At 39.6% G+C, this 16,713-nt stretch overlaps 1 protein-coding gene across 1 annotated transcript in view; it reads right to left on the bottom strand.

The window, feature by feature from the left end:
* Positions 1 to 3,099: 3,099 nt before the first annotated feature.
* ARHGAP5 (Rho GTPase activating protein 5) overlaps positions 3,100 to 16,713 on the bottom strand; it is an 80,614-nt gene continuing 67,000 nt past the window's right edge. The window contains exons 4-7 of the mRNA XM_088456585.1: positions 10,074 to 10,151; positions 6,313 to 6,444; positions 5,319 to 5,424; positions 3,100 to 4,037 (exon numbers count right to left, since the gene is read on the bottom strand). Of these exons, the coding sequence (XP_088312711.1) occupies positions 3,704 to 4,037; positions 5,319 to 5,424; positions 6,313 to 6,444; positions 10,074 to 10,151 (650 nt within the window). The 3' untranslated portion in view covers positions 3,100 to 3,703. The remainder of the gene's footprint in view (positions 4,038 to 5,318; positions 5,425 to 6,312; positions 6,445 to 10,073; positions 10,152 to 16,713) is intronic.

Genomic DNA, 16,713 nt, shown 5'->3' with positions numbered 1-16,713 from the left:
ATAAAATTACCTTCAGGCTGTGTGTATAGGGTGTATATGATACATAAATGAATTTCATGTATGTACACAAACTTTGTTTGAGCCACAAAATTACTGAAAATATTGTATAAAATTACCTGCAGGTTGTGTGTATAAGGTGTATATAAACACAAATGCATTCTGTGTGTATATTTGGGTCCTATTCCGAAGATATTTCATTATGGTATGCAAATATTCCAAAATACGCAATATTCCGTTATCCAAAACACCCCTGGTCCCAAGCATTTTGGATATGGGAGACTGAACCTGTACTTCACAATCTGAAAACGATCCGATGCTCTCTAAAATCACCAGGCACCATGACAGTGCACAGGTGAGGGCACCACAAACTAATGTTCATATAAATTCTAAAGGCTACACTAGAGGATGCCAACACCACCAAAAATGAAGACTTGTCTTAAACAAAAAAAAAAAAAATTATATAGGTGAGTTAGTCATTTTGTAAAGTAAAATTATGGACAGATGAGACAAAGGTAAATCTCTACCACATTGATGTAAACTATGCCAATTTATTTTAGAAACATGGTGGAGGTAAGTTTATGAACTAAGCATGGCTGCCTCTCATATTCATTACATATGTAATTAATGACTGTAGCAGCAGAATGGACTTAAAAAGTGTAAACCATGTGTACCTAAATCCAAATAATGCCTCCAAAGTCGCTGGCCAATGAACCTCGACAAGATGACACACAAAACACACTGCAATACAACCAGTATGTTCATATGAAAAGCAAAAAATTGTACACACACAGGCATGACAGCTCATCCCAGATAATGGGATCACATAGCTCTAGTCAGGCTAGTCAATGATCATACACCCTGCCTGATATCAGAAGGACAGATTTTTCCCATCTCACCCACATATAGAATGTGCTACACTGAAGAGTTAAGTTTCTACAAATCAGTTTGTCAAATTTCACATTCAGATTAGAGTTAGCAGATTGGGGTTCCCCAGATAGCTAGCCCTGTCCTCGTCTTGATCCATCAGATGCCGCGTCACCTGTATTGAAGACCAGGTAAGCACCATGCATCACAAAAAAAGATGGTATCTTATGTATCTACATGTATTTACTAAATGTAGAAAACAAAGTAACAATTTTTTTGGCTGCCATGGAGGATTAAAAAGAAAATATAATCTGTCCTTCGTTCCTCACTACAAGGGGTAAATTTACTACAGTGAGAGTTTTTAGAAGTGGAGATGTTGCTCATAGCAACCAGATTCATGTTATTATCTTCTAGAAGGTGCTAGTTAAATGTTAAGTAGAAACTGATTGGTTGCTATGGGCAACATCTTCACTTTAAAAACTCTCACTTTAGTAAACATACCCCCAGATTTCCAAATGGCTCCTGGAAGCAACATTAGCAAAAGAACTGTATGTTGGATGCTTTACTGGTTGGATTTGCATGGCTGCCAGCTGCACACAAGCCTCAGATCCACCAAACACAAAGCAATACGTCGGCTGGAGAGCAACCCTCAGTGGATTCTGAGACGGATCGTGCCTCACCATCTGGTAGTCTGATACACAGATCTTCATTGGGAGAATGCCAAGAGAATGTTTCCTGCCCATATATTGTACCGCAAATTGAAAAGTTTGGAAGAGATCTGGGGATATTTTCCATGGTTTGGTCTGGGTCCCTTTATTTCAGCGAAGGGCAATTTCAGTGCTAAATGATTCTATAGAGTTGTGTGCTTCCAACTGTGTGGCAAAAGTATATTTATATATATATATATATATATATATATATATATACACATACATACATACATACACACACACAAATAGTGAAGGTGTTGTGGTGCTGCTTCCGATGTACTGACAAAGTATATGAATGGCCTGAATATGGTCAATGTCCAAAGGTGATCTATGCTGAACCTTCCAATCCTCAACGGTTCGGTCGCACTGAGTCCTTATATGTAGTGGGTGGCTGCTTTGTCCTTAAAAAATCCATTGGTAAAACGGCACAATTTCTAGGAAATAAAGGATGGAAAAAGGACATGCGCCTATTAGTGTAGTAAATTTAACAACAATTGTACGGAGCAAATTGCTACAAATATTCTGCGTACCGTACATACATTTGTGAAAGGCGTATCGACAATTTATGTTACCCAACTGCGATAATCCACATAAAATCACCATCACTTAGAACCATATGTTGAGTCTTCTTTGCCACAGATAATCGAAAGCAACCATACTAAAATAAAAACGCACTCCCATAGCGGGGTATCCCTGAGGAAGCCTGTAATAGGTGAAACGCGTTGGTTTGCCCAACGCCATCACCCTCCACTGGTATTATTCACTCTGAATACAATTGGATGGACTTCATCTCTGCCATCTCCAGATACACACCTATTTTATTTTGTACATAATTATTTGCCTGTAGCGTGTATTGTATAAATAAATGCTCCCATTTTTTAAACATACATATTGCGCTATGGGAGTGCATTTTTATTTTAGTATGGTTGCTTTGGATTATCTGTGGCTATGAAGACTCAACATATGGCTCTAAGTGACGATGGCTTTATGTGGAGCATCACAGTTAATACGCAGAATATTTGTAGCAATTTGCTCAATACAATTGTTAACATTTACTGCACTATTAGTCGCATGTCCATATAGATAGATATATATATATATACACACACATACACACACACAAGGCACAGTACAGGTAAGATACAAATCCTGTAAATGTTCTTTTTATATTCCTGGCATCACTTGTAGACTGCATTTTGTTGTCATATCTAAGTGAATCTCATAATGTTGTACAATTATATTTTACGTTTATTGTGCTACTTGGTACTAATCGGTTACTCATTTCCTAAAGCATGACCTCACACTCTTTGAATTGCAGCATCCTTGTTGTTTGTTCTCCTAAATAATCCAGAGCAAATGAACATACCTTATTTCTTCAACTGTAACAAAATGGTTAAACTTATTAAGTTAACTGAGCTTTAACCAGAAAACATTACGTTAGCAGTACAGCCCTGTATTAGTAATATCCATTTATAGAACACTATCATCTCGCAGACTCATTCCTTTATGTAGAACAAAACATTGATTCAACGGATGGATGTTTATTCCTGAAATATGTAAACATTTATATATGTACATACAATTATTACTTTGTATAATTTACAAGATAAGCTCCATACCAAGCATCTCCAACAAGGAATCCATGACCCACCCCACTGCCAGGCTCCCACACACACCCACGCATGCCCACGTCTGCACACCACAGATCCTTTGACACCAAAACAAATCTCAGCCTTTAGACGGGCTGGGAAAGCATTAACGCTTCATAAATGATTTATTTCTGTAAATTGAATTAGATTTTCTATAGAAAACAACCATTTTTGTTTATTCTTTGTTTTATCCTCTCATCTGGTAAGTATCTTCATGACACTTGGAGAAGCGTATAGTATTTATATAGAAGTTCCATGCAGCAGCAAAATTCACAAACAAGGCCCTGCCACAGATCAATCGCTTTCTAAACGTTCCAAAGTGTTTAAAAAAAACAAAACAAAAAAATGAGAACTAAAAATAGTCAGATCCATCTGTGTCATTAAGATATTACTACAAGTGAAAACAGTCTTTCACCTGCATCACTGTTTGCCAGCAGGGACCTGGGGTTATGAAGTAAAACAGTACAAAGTCGTGCCCAGTTATATGATGCCCAGGGGGTCAGCTTGCAGTGTGGGCTGAAGTAGCTGTGGCTGAAGAGGAGGCGGTAACTGCAGAGGGACTAAAGGTGTTGCTAGCTGTCCCGAATTAGGATGCTGGGCTGACGGGGAGCTGGTGACACTGGGTGAATCGACGACTTCACCGTCATAAAAGAAGAACTGGCACTGCTGAATGAAGGTTTCTATGACAGATTGGTGGTTCTTAGTGGTGGAGAAAAACTCTTTGTTTTCAAAGTCCGGGCGCATAAGAGTAGGCCAAAAGCAGATGGAAAGGTTGTCTGCAGTCATCAGATTCGTCTTGTTGTGATGACTAACCCTAGAGAAAAATATTTTTACATGTTACTGCTGTGGATAAATAATGCAATATAAAACAAAAAGTATAACATTATATGGGGCTGTGTAATCGTATATTGGGTAATAAGCTCTCTGTTATTATAATTTGTGATCTGGAAATGTATAATATTAACATTGCTTCCCATCCACTCTTCCCTCTAATGGAGCATATACACGGTCAACGATTGAACAATTTTACCCATGATTTGAACGATTGAACGATTTTTGACTGCATTAAAATGAATGGAATCGTCCAAGTCTGACTGCAAACACATCAGATGTCAGATATCATTATCTGACCATCAGGAATGCGCATCGTTCATCGTCCAGGCATGTCAGATATGTCAGATTTTCCTTCAGATATGAACAATTTTTTAAATAGATATCGTTCAGATCTGAAGAAAAATCTGACAGTGTGTACGCACCATAAGCTGTAGTGAACAGCTTGATAGAAAATGGACACGGACAGAGAATCCCCTGTATGCCACATCTCTGCTTTCCTAGCAAGTTCAGTGGTGTAACAATGCCACTGACAGAGTGGGAATGGTCTATTGTAGCATCAGATAAACATTTTGCAAGGTCCATGTAAGCAACCTGCCTGGGATGACTAAAGCGGGTCATTATAAGCAACCAGCTGTTATTAGTGACTTTGGTTGTCCACCAATGTATGTAAGCTGCCAAATGTCATACAAACAATTTCAGTGAACAGTTTAGGAGTTTAGTTTAAAGCTGGTGGCTGGATCCCTGGCAAGCTGTAAAAGACCAGCATTGATGGTCACAATGATACATTTTATACTAGCCAGATGGGGCTGCACTGAACAAAGATACATTGTATACTGATCATAGGGCTAAGAAAGATACTGGCCAAGGGGACTGCATTGTACTCTAGTCCAGAAAAGACATTATATGCTGGCCAAGTGTAGACGGTCAGATAATCTTCTATGCTCCATTTGGCCAGGACAACATATATTATGTGTCAAGCAAATTTCGCTGGGGTGTCCGACAAACTTCATTTTATTTTGATAGAGAACTTTGTAACACTGACAGCACATTCGCTCTGTCGTAGGCTATTTCCGAACCCAGCAGTTATTGTTGATTGAAGGGCGACTAATAAAACTGTATATCTGGGAGGTTCAAAGCTTTACTTCGAAATGTAAATCACATCTAAATAGCTGCTTTCACTTTTACAAATTACCATTTCTTGGAATATTAAATTTCTGTTCTGACAAATCCAAAGTGTACAAATTGATAATTATACACTCACCTGTTCAAATGAGATATAATGAATTTGAAGACTTCATAGTTGACAGGAGGGAAATTTCGCAAAATATCCTTTAAGGCATGAAGCCTCTCCATCTTGTCCTGGATTTCTGTGGATTCAATAAGAAGTGTTCAGTTCATTCATTTAGATTTTTGAACGGATAGTTACATTGATACTGCCTTTTAACAGGCTCAAATGTCATGAATATTAGTTCAGCTCACAAAATGGCTGCTGCAACTATGTTTAAGGGAACGGTGCACTTTAAGCAGGCAGCACACAGGCAGGCCCACATAAAGCAAATTTCACTTGGGTGTGTCAACAAAACTTTATTACAGTTCATCTTTTTAAATGGAGAATATTGCAATATTGATAGCACAGTTGTTCGATCAAGAGACTTTTTATAAAAAGCAGCAGTAATTTTGGAGTAAGATTTCTAAGGCATAGAAAACTTTACATGTTGAAAACACAGAATAAGATTGCTGTCAGCTTCTGAACAACATTTTTGAGTGGCTCATATTTGCCACTTCTGGGGGGGATTCAATTCCAGGTGACTCCAGGCTGGTTGGTCGAGGCAAGCCAGCATCCGTATCTTTGCTCCTTTTTTCTCGCAGCCTACAGAGGTGCACAGGTAAATTAGCGTTTATTCCGCACCGTAATAAGTAATAGTGTGCACAGCCAGGCACCACAGTGATGTCCGGTGACACATTGAGCTGATTGTAATCCCCCCTTCCTTAGTCTCTTCTGACCAGTCTGATAAAGTTAACCACACATGTAGCAGCCATGCCAACATTCCAACCAGTATCCTGTGTTATTATGGCCCTATCCAGGGAGCTATTTGTCCGACACCGTCTGACCTGATAACTCTGTATACTGTCAGCTGAAGGAGGCTGGATATAGAACCTAAGAAATTATAAATAATTGCATGCAAAGGATTACATATAGAAAACAATAAGTAAGCATTATAAAACCGTCATGCACGGTGGGCAAATACACTTACTAGAAGCTTTTAGAAGGTCTGGGTGATGAACATATGGTATTAGAGGATCAGGCAGGTCTGCAAAGAACGCCTTCAGAGCACCAGCCACCGCATTTACATTAACCTCCATTGAAGCCAAGTTCAAATTGTTATCTGCAAAACAGATTAGTATAGTCTTTCCATTACATTTTACAGAAAAAACACCTTGCGTCTGTGATACAGCAACAACATTGGAAAAAACCTCCTGGATAGCAGAGCTTCAGTATCACACAAGGTCTATAAAGCCAATACCCTTTAGTAACAATAATAATGCATTTTCATTAATGAAACTGATTCATACATTTAATACATATAGCATTATCAATTTATAAATTAGGCCCCACAACACGACCTCAAAGTACAACATTTCTGTTATATATTAAAATTAGGAATTCAGTTTATTAAAAACATAATTCAGCATCAGATGTGTTGGGTCACCCAAACAAACCAATACTCTATTTCATTTATAAATTCATGCAACACTGATTCTCAATACCAATCTGCAGCGATGAAACAATATGATTAAATCAGCACTTTATTGCATGGATTTTAAAAGTAGTAATTTATTGTTAGAGTTTCCGGATGGGATCAGATGTATTTTCTATAGTAATTTACTTTAAATAAACAGGAATTTTGTCCTACACTTCCCTAACATGAATTTCTATTGTCACTAGTCCAGATAACAAAAAATATTAACACAGTTATGTAGATGTATTTTCCTGTGCTCATTCTCTCACTAGCCATTCCTTCCAAGTTCTTGTCTCCAGGACAATCAAATAGCTGCTAGTCATCTCCACCTCTGACCTGTACATTGTAGACAGTGTGGAAAATTTTTATATAGCGTATTTGAAGTTCTATCAATATCTACAGATTTGCCACTTTGGCCACTCTTTACTCTCCACTAGTCCCAATAGACGCCCCACAACTATACGCATGAACTATCTTGGTTACCTGTTGGGGGCTGAATCCTGGGTTATAATTCACCCTACTACCCTGACGTATTTTAAAAGAGTCGAAAGCAAAGAAAATTCTTCAATACATGGTAATATGACCGTCTGCACAATACAAATACAAAGTCCTCTACAGGAATAAGAAAATCTCACAGCAGCAATTACCATAAACCGTACGACCCTCACTGCAATTCACCCCTTACTATGTGCCCCAACTTGTCTTCCATATTGCTTGTGCAGCAACATATCAATTATCCCATAACTGAAGAAACTGGACTCTTCCACAAAACAAGAATTATTGAACGGTATGTATCACTGGCCTCCAAAACAACATGATTAATACATTTCATGTCGTCTGGGATCCTTGGTACTCCCAACACAGTGTTCCCTTATCCAACACCAAGTAAACTACACTTTCTCATCTACTTATTTGGGCCTTCCACCCAGCTTGCTCTCCCTGTCCCCCCTTTTCTTTGCTCTAATTTTCCACCCATCCCTCCTCCCACAACATACACAATTACTATTTGATTTCAGACTCCTTCCACAGTCTGGTGAAAGGAGCACTAACAGATTGTAATATCAGCCCCTGTAATATTTCCAGGGCTGGCTCTAGGGGTGTTCGACCAGTGTGGCCGAACAGGGACGCCACTCATAGAGGGCGCACCCCTCCCCAACACCCCCATTTCAGCGGTTCCATCCGTGGGCCGAAATCGGGAGGTTGGGGACCCCCACCTCTGCAGCTGTGCGGCGGAGCCTGGACCCCCGAAGTGTGAATGGATGCAGCGTGAATGCGCGCGGCATCCATTCACTGACGGGAAAGGGCTGGGGGAAGCCCAGTCAGTGACGGAGGGCTGGGCTTTACCCTCAATCTGACTTTATTTGGAGATGTGCCATGTGGACACGCCCAAAAATAACGTCACTTAGGGGGCGTGGCCTGTGGTAATGAGGCCACGTCCCCAATTTTGGTCGCACGAAGCAGGGCGCTACAGACCGGGCCGGCACAGGGTGCTCAGATACCTGGAGCCGGCCCTGAGTATTTCACATGCTTGTGTATGTGCTGTATGTTTTATATCAGCCCAAAAGGTCCTTTGAAATCCTGTCAGGTATGTTTGAGTTAATAGTTTCATGAAAAGTCTGGTAAGAATGTCTAATTATCATGAAGATGATAATAGGCTCATAGATCATAGGCTCACCAAATATAGTAGTTATAGGGGAAGTGAGCGCACGGCAGTTTCCCATTAAACTATTATATTCACTATCACTACAAAGTTATGCACACATGCTTCCTGCCTGTTGGTTTTACCAAGCCTATGTTTTCAGTCATTACAAACTATTTATTGTATACATGTAAACAAAAATGACACCAGATGAGCAATAACTATCTGGGTTTCCTAAAAAAGTGTAACTATTTCTCATGCAAAGTACACATCCAGTATCTTGTCTCTTAGGGGGATGGGGGGATTCAATTGTTTTTTCACGGTTTGTGCTAGCGGGCGCGAGTAACTGGGCGCCCATTACTTTTTGCGCAAGTCGGGTTTAGATGCTTAAAGCCACTAATCCCATCTAAACTATTACGAATGCTGTCAAAACTGCAGGTTGTGCGCCCAAAAGCCTGACTTTTGCGCACATTTCTGCTCACCACCTAAGGAAGGTGCGAGCAGAAATAATGAGCGCCCGATGGGCAAAACAATTGAATAGCTCCAACCAGGGGCATATTTATAATGGGTGCAGGGCCCACACCGCGCACACTGCACCCATATTTTATACACCCCTTTCTGCAGTGTTCCGGGTGCTGCTCTGTATCCCGGGGTAGGTTTGGCTCTCCGCAGCAGCAACCATAGTGCCTTAATGACAGCAGAACTGTCACAATCCAGCGGCTCATCGGTCCAGACGGTGGGTGGTGATCCGATCTCTTCTGGGGCTATCTCCTTTTGTGTCCCGCTGCTGACCAGCAGTCTGGTCCATCTTATGAGCGAAGTCTGCCTCTTGACGGGGATCCCTCAAGGCGGCAGAGGAGTGAAACTTTTTCGGGGAAAGCTCCTTCCTCCAAGTCCCTGCAGCACACGTCTTCTCCGGGATCTTCTGTTCCGTGGGCACTCCACCCAGGCAGCCCTCAGCTGATGAGGTCTTCCTCCGGCTCTCCCCGCAGTCCTTGGCAGCAGTTCAGTAGGCTGGTCCCAGCAGCAGCTTCTCTACCACTGACCGTTCTCCAGGATCCGGACAGTGGCAGACTATACCCAGGGGTGGCGGGTCCTCTCGGCGGCTTATGATAGCAGGTGAGCAGCTGTGTCCCGGGTCAACAGGCAGGCACAGTCTCCTCGGATACAGGTATCCTGTTTACATCAGTGACATTCTCCTCCTCAGCGGGCCCCCGGAGATCTGCAATAAGCCAGAATCTACTGCGCTGCCGGAGAGTAGAGGGACCAAACGGAGGCTGCAGACAGGCCCCCTCCTCTCTTAAAATGCCACTGGCTCCAACTGGTGCCCATTAATTACAGACACCAAAAAAAAACAAAAAACAATTGAATTGCCTCCTTAAAAAGCTGAACATTATATTTGCCTTATTATGGAAAATATTATGAATGAGAAAATTGTTTTTCATGATTTTAGCACAGGGATCAAATTGTTTGGTCTAGCTCCAGAAACAAACAATATAGTCTGTATACAGAAAAGCAAATGTTATTGGACTGTGTCCATAAAGGACCTTTTATTCCCCAGCAGTATCTTAGAAAAGAACAAAAATTAAAAATGTGAATTAATGAATGAAGATGCAAAGATGCAGTGACTGCTCACCCTGGTCAAACTGCTTCTGAATATTATCTTGGTCCGTTTTGTACCCGCTGACACGATACAGGCCCTCAGTGCCCAGTCCTGAAAATAAAGGTCAGACAGTTATTACTGTGCAATGAAGTAAAACAATTTGTATTTCTGCTCTCAAAAGTGGATATAGTTTATGCAGATAACCATCAGATAGAGATCATTGTAATGGTGTATCTATGCAGTAAACATTAAGTGGGTAACGCACTCCCCTCACGAGCGACTTTTATAGGGGGTGAGTAAATTGAATTCCCCCTTAAGCAACAAAGTTGTTAAAAAGACGTGTACATTTATTAAAGATCAGGTTTACAAAAGTTGAGGTCCATCGCAACCAATCAGATTCTGCCTATTTATCTAGTACAGGCTAGAAAAAAATTGGTAGGTAGAATTTGATTGGTTGCTAAAGAGCATCACATACCACTCCTGTAAGTGTGTAATTTAGTAAATATATCCCACAGTGCATACAGTATAACTGCAGCAAGTGAACTCATTTACATATTTACACCAGATAACTTACATAAGTTCGACCAATTAACATTAATTATTTTTTTTTTTCCAAGATGTATAGTATGCAAAGTCTAATGGATGAGTGAGGGATGTAAGAAGGGGGCCATCGGGTTTTCAGTAACAAACCTACTTATATCACAAGAGTCAACCCTACATTTTGTAGCCTTGTTCATTAACCCGGCGTCATTGTGGGCTCAGTCACTGCCACAAGTTTACAATGTGTTGGGGATTGCAGACACTAAGATGTTGTCTTGTAGTACTAGGTCTATGGCCTTTCCCCTCCTGCTAGTCCCAAACCGTAAAGCTGGGTACACATTATACAATGTGTGTACCCCAGCGGCGAAACAACTCGGTGAAACAATATATCGTGCACGCAGTACGCACTGAATGACCAGCTGTACGACTGTGCGATATATCATTACATGCTGCAGTATCGTCCCACCTGCAGTGCAGTACAGCAGATGGGACGATGCGATGAACGACCGCAGTGCACGCGCAACACTTTTACACACTATACGATCCGCATGATATATTGTTACGATATATCTTATAGTCTCTGGATTGAGTATAGAGCTACATTGTTGAAATCAGCAAGCACTATGAAAACTCCACATGAAATCTATGTTCCTCTGCAAACACCTGGTCTAGTCTAATGATCATATAGGTTGCAGCTCAAGAGGTTGAATATGATTGAAAAATACAAGTCTGTGATAAACATAACTCTGGCTGTTAACAAAAGCTGAAGAAAACTAGATCGGAATATTTAATGAACTTTTACTAAAAATGTTTCGTAACTATGGTTACCTTATTTCTCGACATATATGCATATATTAACACACCTAGGAATTGTTATAGACACTATGGCAATTGGCTTTACTGATAATTTACTTTTCTTGTCTTGATATTTCAACAGATCCGTAACTTTTATCAAGCAAGTCCAATAAAATGCTAATTTTAAAGCAAGTAGTTCTCAACATCCCCACTTGATCCCATATCTTAAAACTATTTGAATACAAAAACAGGTATTTCTATAAAACCTGACAACTGGCATGTAGTGACCTATTATTGTTTGAAGCTTAATTTTATATATTTTTCTTTCCTTACTTTACATCATTTACATGTAGGTCCATGTTTAAGTTGTTGGAATTGCAGAGTTTTACTTGCAAATCTATCTGTTATTACTACACATATGTATGCTGAGCTCTACGGATTTATCCACTTTTGGGTGTGTGCAATAATTAATTTTGTGAGTGTCTATTTGATTGGTATGCTATTATACCTCTGTTTTGTCCTCTGTAGACATCATTGTTCAATAAAGAGATGAAAAAAAATTAATTTCATATAATGTGAAGGTGTTTGTTTTTATATTTCAAGACTACATCACATTAAAAAGAAATCTAATTACCTAAGTTTAAATTAAGTTGGGGGAAAAATAACTAAAGATTAATTAATTACTAGAAGCATTATGTGCCCCATAAAAAAAGGTTATAACCCTCAAAATGGCTGCCTCCATGTCACAGCAACAACTATATTTGTAGAATGCAGGCTACGTATTTAATACAGTGTCTGGTGGGTGCTACAAGTAAATTAACAGTAAAACTAAGTAGATCATACTCCATTTAAAAAATAGACATAAAGGATTAAAACTATTTTGTGGACTGAACCTGGTGGTACGCTATTTTTCCTAATTGTCAATGACAAAGACACACATGCATGCAATCTTATGTAGCAGGTCTGATGCACTGGTTGGTACAGATCATCACACAGTTATTTCCTGCCTCAGACCAGATGTCACAGGGAGGATTTTTTTACTTTCACTGAATGAGGATATGTTGATCCGCTGGGGACCGTTTCCAGCAATTTCATTGCAGATGGTCAACTAAGTGAATACAGATTTCAGAGCTTCAAATAGAAAATAAATAAATAAAACAAAGACACAATTCGGACGAGTTCATGGTATACCATACTCATACTGCCAACCTGCCATCAGACGCAGATTTATTGGCACAGAACAGAATTTTAACAATGAAACAGGCATGAGCAGAATTGCTGAAAACATTAAGGTTCCGACACGGTTACTGTTCAAGTACAAAGTGTGTGTGTGTGTGGTGGGGGTAGGATGGACATTTAGGACATGCAAAATAAGCCTAGAGGACAGCTTCATCTCTTCAGGGAAAATGTGCATCACCCAAGACCAACTGTAATACTACTACAAATAAAGAACCAGTACAGTAGGTTTCTAGGCTCTGTTAGCTCATGGAATTTCTTTCCCCCAAGACAGAACTGCGGTTCACAGGTTTGTCACTTTAGTTATTTGAAAATAATAATATATAGCCATTCAAATTGCCATCCAGTCTATGGGTGCTAATAGCAACCAGTAAAATGAGAAGTGTGCTGTTTGGATCACTCAACATCTGCTGTAACTATAGAAAAGAGACAGGTACCATAATTTCTCACTGTAGTGTGCTTTTATGGTCTTAAGTCAGAAATACCACATCTTTGTTGCTATTGTACTGCTGCCTCCTTTTCCCAATAACAACCCACCGATCCCTGCCTGCAACTTGGCTCCCCTACTAGCAAACAGGAAAGAAGACGGGCTAAAAGTCAGTGACCTGCACCTTCTGATTCTACAGCCATGGCCAAAAGTTTTGAGAATGACACAAGTGTTGGTTTTCACAAAGTTTGCTGCTTCAGTGTTTTTAGACCTATTTGTCAGATGTTACTATGGTATACTGAAGTAAAATTACAAGCATTTCATAAGTGTCAAAGGCTTTTATTGACATTTACATTAAGTTTATGCAAAGAGTCATTATATGTGGCCCAGAAGTTGATTGACAGCATGCCAGGGTGAATTGCAGAGGTCTTGAAAAAGAAGGGTCAACACTGCAAATATTGACTCTTTTCATAAACTTAATGTAATTGTCAATAAAAGCCTTTGACACTTATGAAATGCTTGTAATGTTACTTCAGTATATACCATAGTAACATCTGACAAAAGGTCTAAAAACACTGAAGCAGCAAACTTTGTGAAAACCAATACTTGTGTCATTCTCATAACTTTTGGCCATGGCTGTACAGTAGGTTCTGGTAGGATATGAGGCTGTATGTCTGTGTGTGTTACTAGTGTAATTGGGCCTGATTAATTTTATATTCTCTTCTTCCTAAAATGTTTCTCTCTTTCTCTGCAGGTCAAATTTAATTTTTAAACTGCCATTATTCTTTAAGACCCCACATTTGTTATAGGAGAGATATTGAATGGCTAACTAACAAACTAACAGTTCGTGCTTTCCAGATATCCTATATGCAACATGAAACATCTGCCATTACAACAGAACCATATATTTACCCCAAAGGATATCCCTTCTTTCCTAGATACATTTACATTTTACACACTGGTCTGAAGCCTATCTTGTTTGCACCAAGGGTCATATATTGTTTCTTTTACCAAAGAGTATTATGATAAACAGCAAAGGAGGGATAACACCAAAACTTTTAAGTCAGGTAAGAAATTAATGAGGTACATAAGCAGGCAGACAAAGCAGCTGTGGCACACACTAAGAATGGGAAAGTTTTAATTTTTATTGGACAAATGCTTGAACTAATTGGACCCTGGGGATCCATATGACATTGCTGGATAACAGAACAGAGCAAAGCTTCTTCATTTTATCACAAAAAAGCACATAGTGTTCTGCAGCCAAAAGCAAATGGATGCACACATCATTCCAAGCACTTCTATCTCTGTAACAGGAGACAAATATTCAGTGGGAATATTATTGGTTACCAAACATGAAGGAAATGCAGCCTTCAATCTCTATTCTGTAGCAGCAAACATATCACTTAAGCCAAAATACAATAACGCAATGCATCCACAGTCAATGCTTATTAACCCATAGACCTGCTCCTCCACAAGATTGCCCCAAGCATAAAAGCTGCTAATGAGCATGCAGAGATAATGAGACATGTAAATAGCAACTAATTTGTATTTCACTCTGCCACTTTAATTCGTCACCTAGAGCAGTTGAAATAGCAGATATTTGAGGTACTAAGCTGCAAGACCGGCTTCCTGCTCCTAACACATTAACTCTTCTAGTTGTGTGGCCTTCGCAACAGCTTGTAGAGAATATATATATATGGGATGTGCAGGCTCTGATAGGTTCGAGTTTGCACGTTGAGTTTGGATTTTTCCCTCCAAAAAAGCGGAACTCAGAAAGAGGCAAAACGTCATCTTGCATGGACGATCATCATCATTCCTGGACTTTTGTCCAGGAATGAAGATGTTCGTCCATGCAAGATGACGTTTTGCCTCTTTCTGAGTTCCGTTTTTTTGGAGGGAAAAATACAAACTCAACGTGCAAACTCGAACCTATCAGAGCCTGCACATCCCATATATATATATATACATATATACACACACACACACACATATATATATATATATATATATATATATATATGTACACATACATATATATATATATATATATATATATATACACATATATATATATACATATACACACATATACATATATACATATATATACATATACATACATACACATATATACACATATATATATATATATATACACATACACACAGTCCGGTGCATAAATATTGGGACATTTACGGAATTTTCTAAATTTGGGCTCTATTCGCCACCACGACGGCTTTGAAATGAAAAAAAAAAAAAAAAGATGTGCTTTAACTGCAGACTTTCAGATTTAATTTGAGGGTAATTACATCCAAATCAGGTGAACGGTGTAGGAATTACAACGGTTTCTATATGTGCCTCCCACTTTTTAAGGGGCCAAAAGTAATGGGACAAACTAAACAATCCTAAATCTAACTTTCACTTTTTAATACTTTCTTGCAAATCCTTTTCAGGCAATTACAGCCTGAAGTCTGGAACGCATAGACATCACCAGACGCTGGGTTTCATCCCTGGTGATGCTCTGCCAGGCCTCTACTGCAAATGTATTCAGTTCCTGCTTGTTCTTGGGGCATTTTCCCTTCAGTTTTGTCTTCATCAAGTGAAATGCATGCTCAATTGGATTCAGGTCAGGGGATTGACTTGGCCATTGCATAACATTCCACTTTTTAGCCTTAAAAAAATCTTTGGTTGCTTTTGCAGTATGCTTCAGGACATTGTCCATCTGCATTGTGAAGCGCCGTCCAATGAGTTCTGAAGCATTTGACTGAATATGAGCATATAATATTGCCCGAAACACTTCAGAATTAATTCTGCTGCTTTTGTCAGCAGTCACATCATCAATAAATACAAGGGAACCAGTTCCATTGGCAGCCATACATGCCCACGCCATGACACTACCACCACCATGCTTCACTGATGAGGTGGTATGTTTTGGATCATGAGCAGTTCCTTTCCTTCTCCATACTCTTCTCTTCCCATCACTCTGGTACAAGTTGATCTTTGTCTCATCTGTCCATAGGATGTTGTTCCAGAACTGTAATGGCTTTTTTTAGATGTTGTTTGGCAAACTCTAATCTGGTCTTCCTGTTTTTGTGGCTCACCAATGGTTTACATCTTGTGGTGAACCCTCTATATTCACTCTTGCGAAGTCTTCTCTTGATTGTTGACTTTGATACATATACACCTACCTCCTGGAGAGTGTTCTTGATTTGGCCAACTGTTGTGAAGGGGTTTTTCTTCACCAGGGAAATAATTCTTCTGTCATCCACCACAGTTGTTTTCCGTGGTCTTCCGGGTCTTTTGGTGTTTCTGAGCTCTCCGATGCGTTCTTTCTTTTTAAGAATGTTCCAAACAGTTGATTTGGCCGCACCTAATGTTTTTGCAATCTCTCTGATGGGTTTGTTTTGATTTTTCAGCCTAATGATGGCTTGCTTCACTGATAGTGACAGCTCTTTGGATCTCATATTGAGAGGCAACAGCAACTGATTCCAAATGCAAATGTCACACCTAGAATCAACTCCAGACCTTTTACCTGCTTAATTGATAATGAAATAACGAGGGAATAGCCCACACCTGTCCATGAAATAGCTTTTGAGTGGATTGACCCATTACTTTTGGCCCCTTAAAAAGTGGGAGGCACATATAGAAACCGTTGTAATTCCTACACCGTTCACC

The sequence above is a fragment of the Taudactylus pleione genome, unplaced genomic scaffold (assembly GCF_031769625.1).
Source record: "Taudactylus pleione unplaced genomic scaffold, aTauple2 ptg000707l, whole genome shotgun sequence".
Lineage (NCBI taxonomy): Eukaryota > Metazoa > Chordata > Amphibia > Anura > Myobatrachidae > Taudactylus > Taudactylus pleione.
Note: the sequence above shows the minus strand (reverse complement) of the source record. Positions and strands in the feature narration are given on the sequence as shown.